This window comes from Acanthaster planci, linkage group LG01 (assembly GCF_054643075.1).
Source record: "Acanthaster planci isolate LZ-2023a linkage group LG01, COTS_SCS, whole genome shotgun sequence".
NCBI classification, from domain to species: Eukaryota; Metazoa; Echinodermata; class Asteroidea; order Valvatida; family Acanthasteridae; genus Acanthaster; species Acanthaster planci.
The window spans coordinates 2896455-2917380 of NC_141777.1; the positions used below are offsets into that span (position 1 = coordinate 2896455).

Genomic DNA, 20926 nt, shown 5'->3' on the forward strand with positions numbered 1-20926 from the left:
CAGTTTGTATGTCGGAGATATTATTAATATTCAGCCCCAACTTCAATTTTTTCCCACCAATTAACAATCCTCCCCATTTAGCTCATTTTGGTCCAACAGTGAAATTCAATCATTTCAGTCCCTTGCCCAAACCTTTTCGTGGTAGTTTATACAAGAAAAAAAAAAGCATTGGGGCTGGTCTGTATGCAATTTTTTCTGCAAGACACCAAAAAGAAGTAGTCTAAAATGATACAACAAAAACTGATGTCAAGAACTTTTCAAATTCTATCGGCAGACCCTTCAATAAACAAAGCATACCATTACAAATATCTTGTGGGAATATGCACTTGTTTAATTTCACTCACTATCCAATAGTTTCTGTGTGTTCTCAGTTTGTTCTGACAAGGTTCATTACTGTACCACCCTAATCTGACTTAATTTAACAAAAATAGGCAGTGAAAATTAATGTGTGCCAAAAACAGTCTACCATGAAATTGTTTTAAAAACATGCTTGATTGTTAAAAAAAGTCAACTTCTACCTAGTGTTATGATACACAAGTCAGACAAAAGAAAGACTTTTTATCACATTTAAAGGCATCAAAACTCCCACTAGTTGACCAATCCTATCATAATACTATTTTTAAACGGATCTCTGCTATTCTAGAAGTTCAATTAACGGATCCATATGAAATAAATAAGGTTTTTTTTTTAAAAAGGCTGTCAAAATACATGCAATCTTCAGATAGAAAACAGAATACGGTGCTCTCGGCCATAAAATTCATTGGACAAACCAGCACTGGACTTGTCATGCAGGTGTCGTGAATGCTAAAATAAAAATCAAAGTGCTAGCAAGAATACTAATAAATAACACAAGACAATGGGTTGATGAAGTCTTTTCACCTGTAAGTCCATTCACAGAAAAAGTAAAATTCATTTGAAATTTTAGGGTATGATGTCATCACCTTCAAAACCCATGCTGACAACATTGGCAAACACTTTCCAAATTTCGGTGGCATTATTATCAGGGTTTAAGTTTTGGCATAGCTTTTCAAAACTTGATTTTTACATCACTTATTTTCATTTCTGGTGAGGTAATTTTTGGGGGGTTTGGCCTTTGCGGCATGAAGTTACCTTAGGTCAACCTAATAAAAGGCTCAAACTTCCAGTTTTTATGCAATGCAATTACACATTCTTAAAACTTTCGTTTTAAATTTTCTCTTCACTATGATTAGCAACACTGTGAAAAGCACATGAAAAATATCTTACATTTTCTTTCTGAAAGCTTGATTAATGAACAGGAATAATAACAGCAATTTATTTTCATATTTCTGCACAATACACCTGATGTTTTAAAAAAAGTAAGATGATTATTATTCAAAAGAATACAGGGTAGATCAAGGATTCCATACATCAGCAGTAGAGGGCGCTATGCAACTGCTTAGAAAGCTTCAGTGTGTGTGACACACCCTAAGCTGCTGTTACAACGGCCTTATCATAAAGTCTTGGGTAGAGCCAGCAAATAACACCACAAGCCCCAACAGAAGCCAGCGGCTAATTAGCCAAACCCTCTGCTCACTGAAATCTGTATTAAAGTTTGAAACCAAGACCTTCAGATGAACACTAACGTGCCACACAAAAATTGTTCACAAAAGTTGTAACTGCACTTTATGGCCATCACACACACTAGCCAACAGTAAATGGTATTCCTATTTACATGCTGTGCTGTGACACTTCAAATCTTTACCCCAATTTCCACAACTGCTTTTTAATTCTTGCCAAAATGCCCACCCGCGCATGCTTTTAACTGGGCTCCCGAAAAACGTAGCTTCATTTGAGATCACTAGCAGTTTGTAGCACCAGTCAATCAAAGTTAACTTGTACAGACTTGAGTCTTATTACAAAAGAGCACCTTTGTGATAAAGAAGTAATACGTATTCGGAAAGCACAGAAATCGGTTACACTGAAAGTTACTGGCAGACTAAAATGGAAGGTTATAATCTATTATAAAGATAAATTAACAAAGAGCTAGAAGATACATCTGGCTTGTACAAACCTACACTGGTTACACATACACAGAAAGACGTCACTCCGATAAACAATGTGAATATTTCACGGTAAATTGTCCCAAAAAATATTCTACAACTAAAAACTTTTAGTGGTGCAGCATCGTGCCATGTGCTTTTTAAAACGTCAACATTTTCTCCTGACTGTTTCAATACAGGTTTCCTAGTTATCAACACGGTTGCTGATGGTCAACATTTAAACTATTGACTGTCCAATGACATCGAGTATTGCTTGCAAGTGCATAGGCTGATCACAAATAAAAAGCGGTTGTCTGTTACCAAGTCATCTTTTTTCTCCAATCAAAAAGACTGTATCATAGTAGTGTCAAGCAATGAGAAGCCTTGTACTGTTGAGTAGAGATTCTCTGTGACCACGAGTCATTGGCAGTGAGCACCATGGGTTGTTCACACAGGTAGCAGGATGGGTTCTATTCTGCCAAAGGAACAAAGGCAAAATTCACTACATAAGGTAACAAATTTATCAAATCTTCAAGGGATTGATTAACCAATTTTACCCCCCAAAAATCACAAACTTTTATGATGAAATTTCCCTCAACAGGTGTGACTGATACCAAGTTTTCATGGCTAGTGTTTCTACCTTACACTTATCCTTGGGCACAGCTCTTATTACCCATAATTCCCCTCTTCATCATCTAGTGGCTTTAAGACAGAAACCAACAAGATCTAAACTGCCTGATATTCTAAACACAGCAGATTGTGGCTTATTACTGGGAGGCCCCAGCAAGTTGGGTGTCTAGTTTGACAAAGTTACCTCCAAATAAACACAATGAGCCATCAGTAGTCGGTGCCCACAATAGTACATGCACAAAATGGCACCTTGCCCTCAAGGTTGTTAGGGTAAGCACACTTCCCCTTACCCCCCAGTAGGGGTAGAAACATCCCTAATCTCTCTCTCCCCTAGCCCTCTCCTCACCTTACACACATGGCACCTCGTTGCCCTCCAGGTTGGTGGGGCAAGCACACTTCCTCAGGCCCCCCGGCAGGGGTAAACACAGGCTGCTGCAGCCGCCGTTGTTGGTGGTGCACGCGTTGGAGGCGCTCGGGCAGGAGGTGACTGCAACAACGCTGTAGATGCGACCGTTGCCTCCCCGCGGCAGCTTGAGCTGCGTGCTCTCCGCGCCGCCAGTCTTGCTGATGCTCTGAATGCTCTTGCTGTGAAGCAAGAAGGAAAGAGTTGTAGTAGACGTACTTAACAAGTACTGCATACAATCACAGGTACTTTGCACAGCAAGTACAATTGGTCAACTAATAATTTCAAGTCTTCCTCGGTAATTTCAAGTCTCTCTAAGTACAAAGTTTAGCGTGTAGGGTGACCTCCCCGTATGGATCTCTTTCTCTTTTTCTTGCTTATACATTCTTATTTTTATATCTGGATTTTTTTTTCTGTTTTTGTTTGTTTGTTTGTTTGTTTTTTTGTAAGTAATGTTGTAACGTAAAGTTTAATTGATGTAATTGTTAATCGTAATGTAAATTTGAATTGTTTTTGGCCTTTGGCCACTGTGATTTAAATTTAATAAACCATAAGAAATAAATAAATAAATAAATAAATAAAAAAAGTACATGCACCCCAGTCTCAATGCAAGCCTCAAGTTATTCATATATGAACTTAAACAAAGACGTCCCTCTGTAGTTCTTTTTCCACTCTCAGTAGTGCAAGTACTTGTGATAACTATTGACAAATACTTCCTGAAGTTGACTTTAGGAGGAATCGCCTGATTAACACGCATCCTTAATGCCGATGGCCTGGAAGCATTCATTGATGACTTGTTCTGCACTTTTACAGGAAAAGGGCTGATTCTTTGTGAGGTCCCTGACTATCTCTGGTCATTTGTTAGTTTGGTACTCACGTTTCCCAGTCTGACCAGTAGAGTTTGAAGCCGTAGGATGCGATGCTGAAGGGATAATTGGAGTTCGGGAATACGGTGAAGCGGGTCAAGGGATCCCCGTTCATGTTCATACACTCGATCCTCTTGGTGCCTGGAGCAACAACATGATTTTGAGGGAACGAGTCACTAGACGGCAACAACTTCAACTTTCACCAGGTCTACCGTAGTCCTCAGCCAGGTTTTCTAACACATAGTTTGAAGTGGGCCTTGATGTCTCAATTTTATGAGGCGCAAAGAATGTGACACCTGTTCAAAGCACAGAGTTTGAGTATCGACAGGACAAAGGATGTTTTACTAACTCAACAGAGCTGGATGCAGAACTAACTAGAAAGTAAAGCTCCTATTTTACTTCAATTAGGAAAGGGAACAAAAATATCCCCAAAGTTTACAATTCACGTCAGTTTTTAAAGAATAAGTGCATTATGCATTGTCTTTGATGTTGAATTTTTGTCATACTTAATTCCATGGAATATGGCACTTGTCTATTCACTTTGTCGTATATTTGAATGAAACCTGGTCAAACTTTCTTTACAAATTTCTGTCCAAATATCTTTTCTTGTCAAACCTAATAAAGGACTTGTTGGTGAGTTTCAGATGAACTATCTTGAAAACCAGAACGTTGTGCAATCAGATTGACAGTTTGCAATATTTCTGTGTTTAATGAATGGTACAAATCTGATGCAAAGTTTATCTCATGGGGAACAGCATATCGGAATGTTGCGGCAGTATCTAAGATAGCCACTGTCTAACTAGCAACTGCAATCATTCCAATAAATGCTTGTGTAATACTCCTGACCTTAGCCAGTTGATTCGGACACTCAACTGCCAACAACTTGTGAGCTGCTACGTAGAAAATTGTGCTTAGGAACTTCATGAACTGCACAAAAAATCTGCTGGGAACCAGTCAAAAGAAACATGCAAGGCATGGGCGTCTGGCTGGTACCCTGCTTTCTTGCTCGGAGGATATTATCTGTGCTTAGCAGATGTCCTGGGACTGACCTGCATCAACCCAGCAGATCTGGCTGGTGGTGTAGTCCAAGCTGAGGCCATTAGGCAGTCCCAGGTTGGTGTCCACCAGCACCGTGCGCTCGCTGCCATCCATGTTGGAACGCTCAATCTTAGGACCATCTCTGTTCCAGTCGGTCCAGTACAGAAACCTGGCAACAATAGAAACAAAAAAAAGAAAACAAAGAAATGCATGCCGTGAAGCTCTCCGCTGATCTCTTTTTGCTAGATGTACCTAGGAAACCGACAGTGATACATCACTTCTCCAATAATACACCCAGCTTAGACAAATCCAGTAAGGTTTCCCTGGGCATTCCCGAATGGCCCCCAGTAATGGTGGGAATCACTGTGTTGGGTTTTGTATGGAGTGACTGTCACAGAACAGTGGCTCTGTACAATAGTTATGGCAAGGCTAACTGCCATTGGTAGGGGCTACCACTACTGACCAATGATGGCATTACCATGGTCACCACATTTGTTAATATATCCTAGGCTGTGAAAGTGTAAAATATGCAGGACTCGTGCTCCGAATATGTTCAACTGGAAGGGCTCAAAAACTGATCACACATAAGATGACAGAATCTTATACAGCTCTCGACTCTGCCACCAAATTCAGTTGAAGAGTCTTCAATCTGTTATGCCAGACTCAGTGTCCAGTTACTTTAGTAAACAGTCCAAGCAGTTTTCACAATTCTGCCATCAAGCAGACAGCATGGTCACCTTCCAATGTTTAAATGTCTTTGAATAAGGGCATAAATATGTGTGGCAAGGACATCATCAGTGTTCATTCCCTGAGCCGATTTTAAATGTCAGCTGTCCAGAAGCATATGGCGTGCGTGTGGAGCATTCTGCATGCCACGTTGACTCTTGACCAATGGGATGGACTAAACTGTCCAGAGCATTTTTTTTACACAGCGGGCATAATCAAATGTTAATACATGGTCACGTTCCGCGTTGTTGAATAGGGAAACTGTCCTAGGAGGTATTTATTTAATGAAACATAAAAGTTGATAAGTCAGTCAAGACTAATATGGCCCCCTTTTTGTCCTTTTGATGTTTTAATGCATGGGAATGCTATCTTAAATCTTGATTGAATACTGGAATTGCCAATGATGGGAGGTTCAGAAATGCGAAGTTATGTCATAAAGTCTGAGCTGCGGCTGTTGGTATCACACACATCTATAGGAAGTTGATGTAGCTACTGTCTAGCCACTTCTACACCAGCTTCCATAGGCACCAGTGTTTATAACAGCCGTGGCCATCACTTTTGTTTCGGTGGAAATATTGTCTGAACACCTAGGTACTTTTCCACCTACCCGCCGATGGGGTCAGCGGCTATGGCTCTTGGGTTGACCATGTTGGTGTTGAGGAGGACACGTCGGTTACTGCCATCCAGGTTAGCCACTTCGATGCGGTCATAGCCTGAGTCAGTCCAGTACATGTTACGACTAAGCCAGTCAACAGCCAAACCTTCTGGACTGCTTAGACCTGTGCAGGGGACAGACCAAACGTCACTTTGTACTCTTTGTAATTCAAGATGTCAGTTGGAGTGAATCCAAGTTAAGAGACTTTGTGGAGCAGGAAGTACGAATGATTAGAAGTATGAGTGCTTGTAAGTTCAGCTCACCATAGGTACAGAAGACATGTACAACTTGCAACGAGGACTTGTGCTTTGGTTCAATTCAAATTTTTGGATAACATAAGTCATTTCTTAGCTTAAAATCTAAGACCTACCAGTTTCACTTTTTACAGACTTTTCTTTTCAGTACACTCGGTGTAAAATGGATGTCATGTTTTGTTTGCACAGCAAGCAATACACTGTACAATAAACCAACTTCTTTATAAATACAATTTACGAATTTGATTTTGTATGATTCAATTACTCATTCCCAGAATTTGCACAATTTAGTAAGATGGCATAATTCATTTAACCACTGTCCACTCTCAAGATTTGCAGGAAAGGGCCCGACTTTTTACACTGAACTTAGAATCTGCTGGGCCATTTGGAGCCCCAAACCACCTTCAATTTTCAACACCAAAGCTCCATACCTCGGTTGATTAGCACCTGAATGCTGGACCCATCAGCCTTCGCACGACTGATGGTGCGACCGGATACATCCGTCCAGTAGATGTACTCCTCCGAACAGTCATAGCCCAAGCCCACAATGGTCTGTCCTGAGCGGAAGATGACCTTGCTGCCGGGCTGGTTGGGGTTGAGAGGCACACGCATGACAGCCATGCCCCGGGCATACATGAGGGCACCTTCGTCCAGGGGTGGTTGGACGATCTCTGGGGAAGGAAAAACCAAACAAGACAACAATAAATGCCAGAGAATGGAATTGAACTGAACAAAATGCCACCAACGAAGAAATAAGAGTATACTTTGCAACTTTTGCTGTTTGGAATAAGGTTTGTTCACAGCAAACATGCCACAAGAGTAGTTTTCCCCAAATTCTACATAGAAATCTGACAAATGGAATCCTACTTTAGCCTCCAAACTTTTATGAGTAAGAGAGTAGGAAGTTTTGAACTCTCTTGCTGTGGAGACAATTAGTGTCCACATATTTTTCTTTCCTTGGCAGGTCAAAGGGCCCCTAAATATGGACAATGTTCAACCCGTGGAACAAGGTCTTACCTTGGCAGGAGAACCCGTCCCCTTCATAGCCTGGCTGACAGTAGCAGGAGAAGCTGCCACGTACATTGTAGCAGGTAGCGAAACGATGACACGGGGTACCAGACTGGGAACACTCATCAACATCTGAAAAGCAGCGAAAGAGGGCAGTGAACTAACACTCACAAACTGTAACATCATACTATTTCCTGAACTTTCAGTGTGAATCAGGGTAGACACTCTGCATGTGCTGAAATATAGGACCTGAGTAGCTTTGGTCAATTCAACAGCTCCGTCAGCTGGAACCAGCCACAAGAAATACATAATGCATGACACCTGTAACCCGCTTTTAGTAAGCAAATGTTTTGTATGCTTAGAAATACTCTGGGCTTAGCAACTCCATAAAATCGGTCCTGACACTTCTCACTCACAAGCAAGCAACAAGCATCACACTCTTCCATGCAGCAAGAAACATAACTTGTTTCCTTTGAGGTGCCAGATTCTCAGCATTCAAACAATTATTTGATGACTGTCCCTTACCTTCACAGGTGAGCCCATTCCCTTCAAAGCCCGAGTTGCAGACACACCTGAAGCCACGCCCCTCAGGGATGCACTGGGCACTGACATCACAGGCCGAACACAGGTTGACTAGTATATCTGAGGGAAGGGGGGACAAGTGCCCAGGGTCGGGAGTGAAAGCTGGCAAGCGTCAGTTGGACATTTACCTCTTGCAACATAATACCCTCGAGGAATGTAATGGACTTTTAACTTAGTTACGACTGATGCGCAAAAGGTTTACTTGAGCCTATCCCAGTGATACAAAACTCTTGCCCTCTGAGGACACGTTAAGGCGTGACCTCTATCCACTGGTGATAGCAACCTTCAACTCCGCATCACGGGCTATCACACGTTCTCATAATTGACAGAATGACTTCTTCAGAGCCAAGACACTTCCCACGGCAACCTCCCTAGTACTCACTTCGGCAGGTGAATCCGTCTCCTTCCCAGCCCTGGTTACATTCACAGGTGTAGCCGCCGCCCGGAGCCGGGGAGCACTCGGCGTTGAAGTCACAGCGGTTGTTGCTGCAGGGATCAACAGCCACAGCTGAAACATAATAGCACATGTACGACTGCATTATCTTGCAGTAAAGCCACAACCTAAGCCACTCAAGAGATGCACTGACGATTCTAAAAGCAAACTCCGATGGATGCATCAAATGCTAGCAAACTTCACAGGGCGAATGGCAAGTTTCCCCTACAAGGGGCTGTACACAGGCTCTAACAAGTGTGCATGAAATTCACTGACATTTAAGCAGATTTGCACAAAGCCTGAAAGCCAGCAACTGCAACAGGGCTCACATCCCAGTTCATAAACTTTTCCCAGACTGGATTATTCCTAACTGCGCATGAAAGAATGGAAGCAAATCTTTTGATCAAACGCTCGCGTGACAGTGAAACTAAGTGAATATTTGAACTCCCCCCAAAAGAAAACCCCAAAGTAACAAGCAAATTTAGAGGAAGAGATTGCATAGAAACTATCTCTAGTCTAGGCACAAGCTTTGTAATGCTTCAATAAAGTCTCCATCTTAAGAAATTGCAGAGTCTTCACGAGCTATTTTTCGCAATCCTAGCAACCCTTTCAACAATGTCCACAATGTGTGATCCTTAAGGACATATATTTCAGGTGTCGGTTTTTATGTCAGAGTTCAGAATGCCAGTGCTGCTCCACTGTACACACTCACCACATAGAGATTTGTGCCCATTAGAGAGAAAAACCGGTCATGCCCATGAGCCACAGGCAAGCCGGCCAATGTGTGCATGTACTGCTTTTTGCACAAACGGCTCATACCATACCAGTATAAGCCATACAGTACCATTAACTTATCCAAGTCTTGAGGCAGGAACATGAAATAAGAACATGGACACACAAGAGGACTGCTCTCAAAAGAACATTCCACTCGTTTTAGTTGATTAGCCAGGACACTACAAAGCAATGGAGCAAGTGGTCTGTATAGTTTCCTTGAAAATGAATCACACTGCAGGCAGAGGAATGCAGCAGAGAAGTTTTTACTCATGGAGTTTCAAAATGACAAATAAAAATTACAGAATCATGTTAAAGGATCACATTGCACGTAGGGAAATGGACACAGAAGGTTTGCACATGAAGTTTAAAATGATAAAAAGTCTGCAAAATTGGGAAAGAAAAAACAAAGTCTTATGCTGAGAAGCTGTTGTCTTTAATTCCATGTTGTCCGAATGCTCAGGAGTGACCTGTCACTCATTAGGTAACTCCCATGTCAAATACAAAATGCCCACATCTTTACAACTTTTGTAACCGGACCCCTAAAAAGCAATGCCTGGAAAGCAATGGAAGTGCTTTGATACAATGTAAGCACAACCTGATTTGGACAGCACAGTATATGTAAATACAAGGAGAACAGAAAAGTTGAAAAATGAGAGAAAACCTGAATGAAATGCATCGCGGCTACGTAGAGATTAAAGCTGCTGGGAAAGGAAAATAATGATGAAAAGACAAGGAAAACGTAGAGACAGTAGAAATGTATGCTATATCACATGCGCGTACATAGGAGTGCTGACAAAACAAGCATATTATGACCCTAACGTCCACACCCAGACCGCAACATCATCTTTTCTCCGCACAATTTTTGTTGATGCAAAATAACGTGATCTAACTCAAGCTACTGGTGTAGATCCAATGGGATAACTGTATGAATTATTGTCACAGATGCAAACATGGCAACACACGTCTGTAGCCCCAGCTCGTCTGTTGTTGAATAGGGCCTTATGGTGATTTACGCTACTTCCAAATCCCACCATGTTCTGTAACTGAGAATTCAGTCAGCATGTACATGTAGCATGCAAAATGCGTGTGGCTACTCGCGTTCGCAATTGGTAAAATAAGGGGGGAAATGCATTTGCTCAAGTTGAGGACTTGTGAACGCATGAAAGATGACATGACTGGCGAGAAACATGAATCTAGCCAACAGAAAAATCAAATGAAAGCTAGTTTTCAAAACAGTGGTTCCCTTGGATGGAGATGCAAAGTAATGAATATTCAAACCTGGATCAGTTGCATCCTTCAAAATAACAGGCAGCTTGTAAATCAAAATACGATTGATCGCCATGAAATAACTGGCACTTGAAATGTGGAACATCAGTGTGGCACTAATGCCATGGCTATGTACAATGCCTACTATGCTCTTTAGATCAATGGAATTTAGATGCCAACACTTATGATGTTTTTCAAGCATGCATGTTGAAATGTCTAATAAGGTAATAAGCAGTAATTTGTCTCCATGAAATAGTTGTCACATGAAACGTGGACCATCAGTAGGCCCTATGCCGTGACTATGCACAACAGGAGTGCATTACTATGCATGCTCTCAAGATCAAAGAAAGGATTCTACCAAAGATAAACACTCGTGTTCGTTCTTCTACTGAAAGCATGCATGTTGAGATGTTGTTTAATAATCGACTTTGCGAAAATGGAGCACAGCTTTCAGAGACACTTTCCAGCATGACATCAAATTTACGGTCTCTAACAGCTTGAAGCCAGTCTCCAGACTAAGAGCAAGAATTCTAAGTGACATCTCCACAAGACTACATCAATTATTAATACAGCGGTTTGGATGTTACCGGCAACTCAGCACCCATACACTGATGCTACCAACAACTCAGCACCCATACACTGATGCTACCAACAACTCAGCACCCATACACTGATGCTACCAACAACTCAGCACCCATACACTGATGCTACCAACAACTCAGCACCCATACACTGATGCTACCAACAACTCAGCACCCATACACTGACGCTAGCAACAACTCAGCACCCATACACTGATGCTAGCAACAACTCAGCACCCATACACTGACGCTAGCAACAACTCAGCACCCATACACTGATGCTAGCAACAACTCAGCACCCATACACTGACGCTAGCAACAACTCAGCACCCATACACTGACGCTAGCAACAACTCAGCACCCATACACTGATGCTAGCAACAACTCAGCACCCATACACTGACGCTAGCAACAACTCAGCACCCATACACTGACGCTAGCAATAACTCAGCACCCATACACTGATGCTACCAACAACTCAGCACCCATACACTGATGCTACCAACAACTCAGCACCCTTACACTGTTTGATGCTAACCAACAACTCAGCACTCATACACTGATGCTACCAACAACTCAGCACCCATACACTGATGCTACCAACAACTCAGCACCCATACACTGACGCTAGCAACAACTCAGCACCCATACACTGATGCTAGCAACAACTCAGCACCCATACACTGATGCTAGCAACAACTCAGCACCCATACACTGACGCTAGCAACAACTCAGCACCCATACACTGACGCTAGCAATAACTCAGCACCCATACACTGATGCTACCAACAACTCAGCACCCATACACTGATGCTACCAACAACTCAGCACCCTTACACTGTTTGATGCTAACCAACAACTCAGCACTCATACACTGATGCTACCAACAACTCAGCACCCTTACACTGATGCTACCAAAAACTCAAAACCCTTACACTGTTTGATACTAACCAACAACTCAGCACCCATACACTGACGCTAGCAATAACTCAGCACCCATACACTGATGCTACCAACAACTCAGCACCCTTACACTGATGCTACCAAAAACTCAAAACCCTTACACTGTTTGATACTAACCAACAACTCAGCACCCACACACTGATGCTACCAACAACTCAACACCCACACACTGATGTTACCAACAACTCAGCACCCATACACTGATGCTACCAACAACTCAGCACCCATACACTGACGCTAGCAATAACTCAGCACCCTTACACTGATGCTACCAAAAACTCAAAACCCTTACACTGTTTGATACTAACCAACAACTCAGCACCCATACACTGACGCTAGCAATAACTCAGCACCCATACACTGATGCTAGCAACAACTCAGCACCCATACACTGACGCTACCAACAACTCAGCACCCATACACTGATGCTAGCAACAACTCAGCGCCCATACACTGATGCTACCAACAACTCAGCACCCTTACACTGATGCTACCAAAAACTCAAAACCCTTACACTGTTTAATACTAACCAACAACTCAGCACCCATACACTGATGCTACCAACATCTCAGCACCCATACACTGTTGGATGCTAACCAACAAGTACACACTTCATGTTGCTAAAACTTAACTTTTTGAATTCCAGAAGATGACAGAAATCAATGTTATGTAAGCTCAAGAATGTGCTACGATGCAGAAATATACAAAGCTGCATTCTATTATTAACTGCATACAAACAATTCATGACTACATGTGGGAGAAAGCTTAAGAATGCAAGTTGGAATAGAATTTCCAATATTTTAATGTGCAAGTTTTTAGTTTGAGCAGACTGTCTACATGTGAAACCAAACGGTGTGACAAGCTACAATATCAAGCAAGGAATCGCTTTTGGGCCAACTGCTTATTCCTGACAAACTACCACACATGATTACTATCGTACGGTCTGGTACCTCGGCACGTGAAGCCATTTCCTATGTAACCAGCATTGCAATAGCACCTGTAGCTGGTCCGTGTGGGGAAACAGCGGGCGTTGACCGAGCACCGATTGTTGCGGCAACGGTAATCAACGATTGCTAGGTTCAAAGTAGAACAACTTGATCAATGACAGCTTCAAACAAAACACGTTCAGTCCAGCAGGATTAAAAGGTACATACAATTTTTCAGGTTCAAACTTGAACTACATGTACTAAATTCTAGCTACAGATTATCACTGCCTGCATGCCATGCAACTGTTTTCAATCAAACATTCTTCTACAAATTCTTCTCCAAGTTAAAAAACAAGATTTTTGAATTCCGACTAAAACACATTTTTTTTCAGGAAGTGCCTCCTTGTCTCACTCCCACATTTTCCTCCAGTGGAGTGAGACAGGCAGAGCGCCCCTCACAAGAACAATTTAATTACCATTATCTTGTCACAAAATATTCCCAGCAAAAGTATGAAATGTTTCCAACATTTTATTTTCCAATTTCACAGAGAAAATATCTCGTGTGACATTTCAAATTTGCATTGAAGACCGGAGCAAGCCTACACAGGCTGTAGTACACGCATGCAACCATTACGCACCATATCCCCCCTTAATGGCAGGTTGGAGGGAACCAATTCACCCGGGCATCCGTAAAGCACTCCGACAGTTAATTGGCTTGCTACGCTCAGCGCAGCCTGTGCCAACACATGCATGGACCTGTGCATATTTGTGGTTTATTAGTTCCCACCAAAGGACCCCTGTTGCTGCGTTACAGAATGCCATCTTCTGTTTCTGCACGGAGCAGATATCTGGTGGCAGTCATTGAATAAGGGAAAATAATTGTAATGGGAGGGTTTGGAGCTAGTACATTTCAAGTGAAATAGAGCCTAGAGATGATAACAGACTAGCCATGCTTAAGGAAAACTGTGACAAGAACAAAACTTTTCAAACAAGTCCATTGAAACTAGTCTGAAAAACGGACAGACGGGATCCTTTTTTGTAATTTGTTACCGACACGGCAACACAACTATACAATGAATGACTTCTCACAGTTCTCACCTTCACAAGTGAATCCATCCCCTGTGAATCCCTGGTTGCAATAGCACTGGTACCCTCCCTGAGATGGTACACATTGGGCGTTGGCATCACAGTTATTATTGGCACAGGGATCAACGACTTCTGTGAAGTACAACACAGAGATGACAGGTCCATGGAAAAGACAAGAGTAGAAAAGGCTTCATCCCACCAGGTTCTCTCCTTTTTGACAGTGAGGGACTTTCACCAAAATATTAGTCGACTTAAAGACCAACTCCAACAATGCTTATTTTTCTCATAATGAATCCTATTCAGAAAAGCCAAGTCTAATAAATATGGCACATATCAATATCTCCTTTGCAGTACACATTTTTGGGTTAATAAAAACAGAGGTTTTTGTACCCATTTTTCCTGCGAGTCTGGTCCGGTATTATAAAAACGGACGTGTCATCACGATTCATTTGCATCAAATGAATATTCTGGGATGTATTACCATGGACAGGAAATGCTACAGTGCATGAGCTATAGACATGCATAGCATGCACTGCACCAACTTGAAGAATGCTCTCATTCTTTGGAAAACTCGAAGAATTTCAATCCCGGGTCTTTCACAGAATTTCTAGTACATCCACATGACACACGAGTTTGGCATTATTGTGAATCATGAAGAAAGGAGCACAAACTCTCCATGGAAAAGAGAAAATATGGCACAGTAGACCCAGCACACAGATCAATCCACTTGATGTGTAATTCTACAAAAATTATGAATTGTACCATTTTCCTACAGGCTGCAGAGAACTGTGTCTATTTACAAAGGGCTTCAGTCATAAGCTCAGTGCAATAAGGTCCTTACTACAGCCATGACATTTTTCAAAACAGACCTTCCTCTGAAAATAAAAGACCTTTTTGGTGAAACAGACCGCATTCCAAACAGATTTATTTTCAAAACTATTTTTTCAGAATATGTACATTTAAATTTCATCCAATCTCCTCAACCAATTTCTTGTTAAAGCAATATTTTCCAACAGGGACATTATTGCGCAATTTTTCTGTAAAGACCTTATAGCACTGATGCGACGTTCTGTTGGGGTTTGGAGTGCCTGCCATACCTTGACAGACAAAACCGTCACCGCTGAAACCTTCATTACAGTAGCAACTGTAACCCGTCTCTGATGGGAAGCACTGAGCATTAGCATCACAGGCATTGTTGGAACATCTGTCAACTTGGATGGCTGCAAATACAACAAAAATGGTCGACACTGAATAAAGAGACTGCAAGGGTTTCTACTGCCAGGGTGTGGTCTGATGTCAGCCCCCTTGGGACCAACAAGACCATCATAAACAAATGAAAGTCATGAATTTTGAAATCTGATCACAACCTTTGCAAACAATCTCCAACAAAGGGATTTTTCGGTAACTGTTCGTCCTGTTTCTTGTGTCTGGTGAAGTGACTAAACTCTTGTAACTTGGCTTATGACTGGTCAAGTGACTAGTCCTAGAATAGTTTGATAAATACCACCTATTATGTCTTCAATATGAAGAATTCAACAAAACATTACTCCATGTAAGGGGCAACAATGGAGCAATGTAGCCAAATTGCTGGCAAGCTAAGTGTTTCACACAAAGGGCCAAGTTTAACAGAACTTTTGAGATAAAAATATTGCTTTGCAAAATTATGCATTAAGCCAAAAATAAAAAGCAGAGAACAGGATGGTAGTGTGGTTTTGCTCAGTGCATTTATTGCCAGCCTCATTCACTTTCTAAGCTTAGCAGTAGCACATCTGCACGAGCAATGCAAGCCAATTCAAAACAGAACAAGAAAAAGATGCCAAGATTACTGTGTTTTTGCAAAAACGAAATTCATAGCTGTTATTTCTTTTCTGTCATTTCTGTAATAATGGAATTGCCATTTATCTACCCTCGCATGTAAAGCCATCACCAGTGTAGCCTTCATTGCAGGAACATTCATAAGTGTCTTGAGAAGAGGCTACACACTGGGCATTTCTATCACAAGTATTGTCAGCACAAGGGTCGGTACGATCAGCTGCAAAGAAAATGTGATGGGCAAGCAAACCGATGCTGATGAAATGCATTCATTCAAGAAAACTCATGCAAGCATGGCAAGGAGTTTCTCGGCAGCGAGTATGGATGTTTGCCCTTAGGGACGGCTAAATTGACAGCTGCAAAGATTAGATGAAAAATTAATTGTCAACCTGCCATCCCTTCAAAGGGTTAAAACTTGTGAGAACAATTTGCATCAATCTTATTTTTTGATGATGGAAGCTTTCTTGCACCAAAGGAAATGCACCTTATGTGGTGATAAATATGAGTACACTCAGTGTAATTTTTCTGCAAAACTTTGTAACACTCTTCCACTATGAATTTAGTGGCAAAAGAGCACGAAATTGGACCTTTAATATCAAAATCATCTGTGATAGTTTGAATTTTTGTCTTTCTCAAGCAAAACAAAACATTTGTAAAAATTACAGTTTAGCTGCTCAAATATTTTCGTTTTACTGAGTGAAACCAGCTTGACAACAAAACAGAATCCCACAAAAATAAAAACAAAACAAAACCACATCTACCCTCGCATGTGAAGCCATCACCAGTGTAGCCTTCATTGCAGAGACATTCGTAAGCATCTGGAGAGGAGGCTACACACCGGGCATTACTATCACAGGTATTGTTAGCACAGGGGTTCGTGGGATCAACTGCGTGGAAAAAAGTGCATGGTTGCAGGGAATACGAGGCAGAGCCAAGCCAAATCAATGAATATAAATTTGCAGTGAATTAGATTAGATGTTTAACCCTAAAAAGAGCCGGTTTTTTTTCTTTTCTGGACCACCTCAAAGCCATTTGCCCCCATCAACTCAGCTGCCCCGTGCTCAATCTTCTCTAACCTTAGCGTGTATGAAAAGAATCTCATTATTAATACAAATGTGAAGTTTCAACTCAATCCCATTTATGGTTTTTGCTATGGTCATTTGAGGACCCAGGGCACATGTGCCAGCCCACACACATGTACATCATTACATATACACACTTTTTGGGTTGACCTTATCGGAAACATGAGCACAGCATAAAAACAATTTATGCAATTTTCACATCTTTGTATTCAACTGACCAAAAGATATTACTCACAAAACTCCTGGGGGTTCGGTGCATGAAGTAAATGCACTGAATAAGTAACACAAAAAATTTAGAGGGCCTCAGCTATTTTAGGGTCAAACACTGCCAAATAAGGAGGCATCACCACCATGGAAGCAGACATTATTTTGATTTTTTTTTTCAGTCAAGAAAAAGTGGAGATGAACACTCTTTCAACCCAAGTTTTTTTTATTAATGACTTCCCTGAGTGTTCGTCTTCATTTTGAAACTGATGACCATACCCCAAATATAGTTTTTAAAAGGGAAGAAACCTCGTGCGGACACGGGAAAGTCCACACAACGTCTCTACTATGTCCTGGTCCCTATTACAGGAATAATTTGGCCTTCCAAACATCCAAATAACTAAGAGGACAAAGAACTCAAACTTTGATATACACTGTTGAGGAGAAAATCTTGAGAGCTCAGAAGGGGCTTATTCCAGGTGCGTTTACATGTATCAGATGCCAGAATCTGTGAATGGCTTTAAGCTGCTTCTCAACATACACGAAAGCCTCTTGCTGCCATTGTTGGCGATGTGTTCAGATTACTAGTAGCTGTGGCCAAGCTAACAGAGTTGGACCATGTTCATCTTACGCGGGTACTTTTCGACGGAATGCGTACAAACTCCACAGCATTTCTGCAATAGTGGGCACGTGACAGAAATGGAGAAGCAGTGTCTCTTTACTTACATAAACTCTGAGCATATTGGAACACAGAAGGCCTGGACGGGATAGAATCCCATAGGCAAATTATAAAGAAGCAAATTGTTCAAGTGAGTTTGTGTGAAAAAGACAAAACCGGAGTATAAAGACAAGTGGGAAATTTTTGTCTTAGGCCTTAAATTCTGCCACAAGAGATAAACCAGCAACTATCTACCCTCGCAAGTAAAGCCGTCACCAGTGTAGCCTTCAATGCAGAAGCATTCATAAGTGCCTTCTTCGGAGGAGGGTCCACAACGGGCATTTTTATGGCATGTATGGTTAGCACAGGGGTCAGTGACGTTAGCTGCAAGGAAACAATGCAATGAGGCATTCAACAGAGGAAGACAAGCCAGTCCACCTGCATTGGCACGTTAAGCTTTTTCTTTAAGAGCAAGTTCTTTTTTTTAATCTTTTTCAATATGCCAGCAGGAAAAGAAATGCATTGCTTTCACTTTCATGCAAATTTGCCTGAAGCCTGCATATAAACTTCAAGCTGTGACCTGCCACCATAAATGGAAGTAGAAAAGTGACGCACAAGGTTGAGCCTTGCTGATTGGTTATTGAACCATTTTATTTGCATTTTTTTTACAAACTGTAATAGGTGCATGTAGCATGGATAGCTCCGGGGCAGATATGGGCAATTTATTTAAACAGCAAGCATGGGATTACAAATGCATCTTTTCGCAAAATAATATTTGTTTTGCAGAAATGCTTATTGGAAAATCAGTTTTATGGACTTAACGTCCATTTTGTCACCAAATGCCATGCTAAATGAAGGTATAAATCAGAAATGAGAAAGCTTGCAAATAATCAACCAATGCAATGCAACAATACAACAAGAAGCATGGATACTTACCTGCCAAAGTTTGTAAGCGTAAATGTGAATTTGAAGAGAAACTGATAGACTGAGGAAGCAGTGGGTGGGGTTTGAGGGATAGGGGTGGGGGTTCAACTTTGCCTCCCATAGTATATAAACAGTACCTTGGCATCTGTAACCATCCCCTCTGAAGCCGGGATTGCAGAAACACTGGTAACCGAATGCGGCAGTCACACACCGGGCATTGGCGTCGCATTCGTTATTGGCACAATGGTCTATTTGGTCCTCTGCATAAAAAACACAAGACATCAGGTTAGTGGACTGGGTTGGTTTGTTTGTATCTCCTCTAATCGCTACTGCCTGATATCAGGTCCGCATGAGTCATTGTCACATATGCCCCTACACTTGTTGATTACCCCCAAACCAAGCTGAAGTAAGCGGTTTTCATGATTGGCAATATACTTTCCCCCACCTGTTGGTTTTCATACTTCAAGCATCCAAAGTACATGTACACATTTTGTCTTTAGAGAGATTTGCTAAGCATCAGGCGATGACAGTTATGGAATTTGAAGTTTTCATGTATGCACTGGAATCATTTTCCAGAATACAGCTTGTAATTCTTCGGCATGGTATTGGAACGGTGGGTCACATTTCTCTCAATATTCGATGCAGCTTCCTCCCACATGTCAAGTAGTTTCGTTTTCAAAAACTCCTCTTTAGACACTGTATACAGGTCTCTCCATTTGCATCAGTACTGTGCCCCAGACACCCCCCCTCCTTTAAAAGTGACGAAGCAGAAGCAGATGAAACATGACCTACACGAGCAAAATGCAACAAAAAATAGAATGTGCAGTGCAGTTGCTGCAGGAACTGAGGAAGAACTACGCTTTCTTACGTCAAGTCCATGTACTCACCTTGACAACTAAAGCCATTGCCAACAAAGCCCTGGTTACAGAGGCACTGGTATGTGCCTGATTGGGACGGCAAACAGCGAGCGTTCACATCGCATGCATTGTTATCACACGGGTTAACAATTCTCTCTGTGAACAGACACACGCAACAAAAGCAATGGAACACATCTACTGTGTATTCAGCTATAGAAATCATGCAATAACTAATGACTAATTGACTAATGAAAACAATTGTCACAAAGCATGTGCATTTGTAATAGCTACACACATCAGTTACTAGGATGATCTTAAATTGAAATGTTTTTTCTTCTAAATGTAGACAAAAATAAGAATGGATTTGACAATAAATAGTCCAAATACTGCACAAGTGAGGTGTAATGGTTTTATAGTAATACTTGCTATAAAATTTTTTTTTCCATCAGAAAGTTATAGAAAGCTGTCAGATCCACAGATCTAGTTAAAGATATTATTACAAATTCTTCATGGTTACACATTATGGGCAGGCAGGAAAACAGTTTTTTATTGTTTGTTTTATGTATTTTGAATGGGAGTTTGCCACTGACTGGTTATTCAGTAAGGACGTGGGACTTTTAAAACATGACCTGAAAAACTACTGAGTTTATTGACAGTGTTTTGGTACACTGCAGCTCAATTAAATGTCTGGTTTAATGAACTATTCCTATGCTTAAGATCTCTTCCTCTGACTTTTTTCTTCTAGCCAAGGAATATTAACCACCCCTACCCTGGCAATTGTAACCGTCGCCTGTGTAGCCCTCATTGCAATAGCACTGGTAGCCTGTCTGGGTTGGTACGCAATACGCATTAACATCGCATGCATTGTTATCACATGGATTTCTCACTGTTGGAAAGAAACAATTGAGAAGTCACTTTATTGAAGATTTAAGATTAGATAAGCGGGAAGCTGGTTATTTAGCCTTTGAGACAGACTCTGCTAAGGTCGAAACATTAGGTCCACAAATGTTCTGATTTCTTGGTCTTTGACAGCTTTTGAAACATCATGCTCTTTTCTTTGGCTATGTCAAACAACGTAGCGATTATTTTATAAACACTGTGTTAGACTGAATGCGGTTTGGGTTTTTTAAGCAGATCTGTAAAGATCTGTAACAGAACCAAGTTTAGGAAATTCTTACATTTTTTGCAAGAATAGTTT

General features: G+C 41.4%; 1 protein-coding gene across 10 annotated transcripts in view; it reads right to left on the reverse strand.

Moving 5' to 3' along the window:
* Positions 1 to 306: 306 nt before the first annotated feature.
* LOC110974148 (uncharacterized) overlaps positions 307 to 20926 on the reverse strand; it is a 51105-nt gene continuing 30485 nt past the window's right edge. Inside the window, exons 16-33 of one of the 10 annotated variants that reach the window (XM_087135588.1) lie at positions 20498 to 20614; positions 19759 to 19884; positions 19009 to 19131; positions 18203 to 18331; positions 16765 to 16890; positions 16098 to 16223; positions 15289 to 15411; positions 14204 to 14323; positions 13130 to 13252; positions 8545 to 8670; positions 8106 to 8222; positions 7590 to 7712; positions 7004 to 7243; positions 6271 to 6442; positions 4949 to 5106; positions 3911 to 4040; positions 2977 to 3215; positions 307 to 2470 (exon numbers count right to left, since the gene is read on the reverse strand). In XM_087135588.1, the coding sequence (XP_086991714.1) occupies positions 2978 to 3215; positions 3911 to 4040; positions 4949 to 5106; positions 6271 to 6442; positions 7004 to 7243; positions 7590 to 7712; positions 8106 to 8222; positions 8545 to 8670; positions 13130 to 13252; positions 14204 to 14323; positions 15289 to 15411; positions 16098 to 16223; positions 16765 to 16890; positions 18203 to 18331; positions 19009 to 19131; positions 19759 to 19884; positions 20498 to 20614 (2417 nt within the window). In that variant the 3' untranslated portion in view covers positions 307 to 2470; position 2977. Of the gene's footprint in view, positions 2476 to 2976; positions 3216 to 3910; positions 4041 to 4948; positions 5107 to 6270; positions 6443 to 7003; positions 7244 to 7589; positions 7713 to 8105; positions 8223 to 8544; positions 8671 to 13129; positions 13253 to 14203; positions 14324 to 15288; positions 15412 to 16097; positions 16224 to 16764; positions 16891 to 18202; positions 18332 to 19008; positions 19132 to 19758; positions 19885 to 20497; positions 20615 to 20926 lie in introns of all 10 variants that reach the window. The other 9 variants (XM_022225551.2, XM_087135604.1, XM_087135596.1 and 6 more) reach the window with 9 other exon arrangements.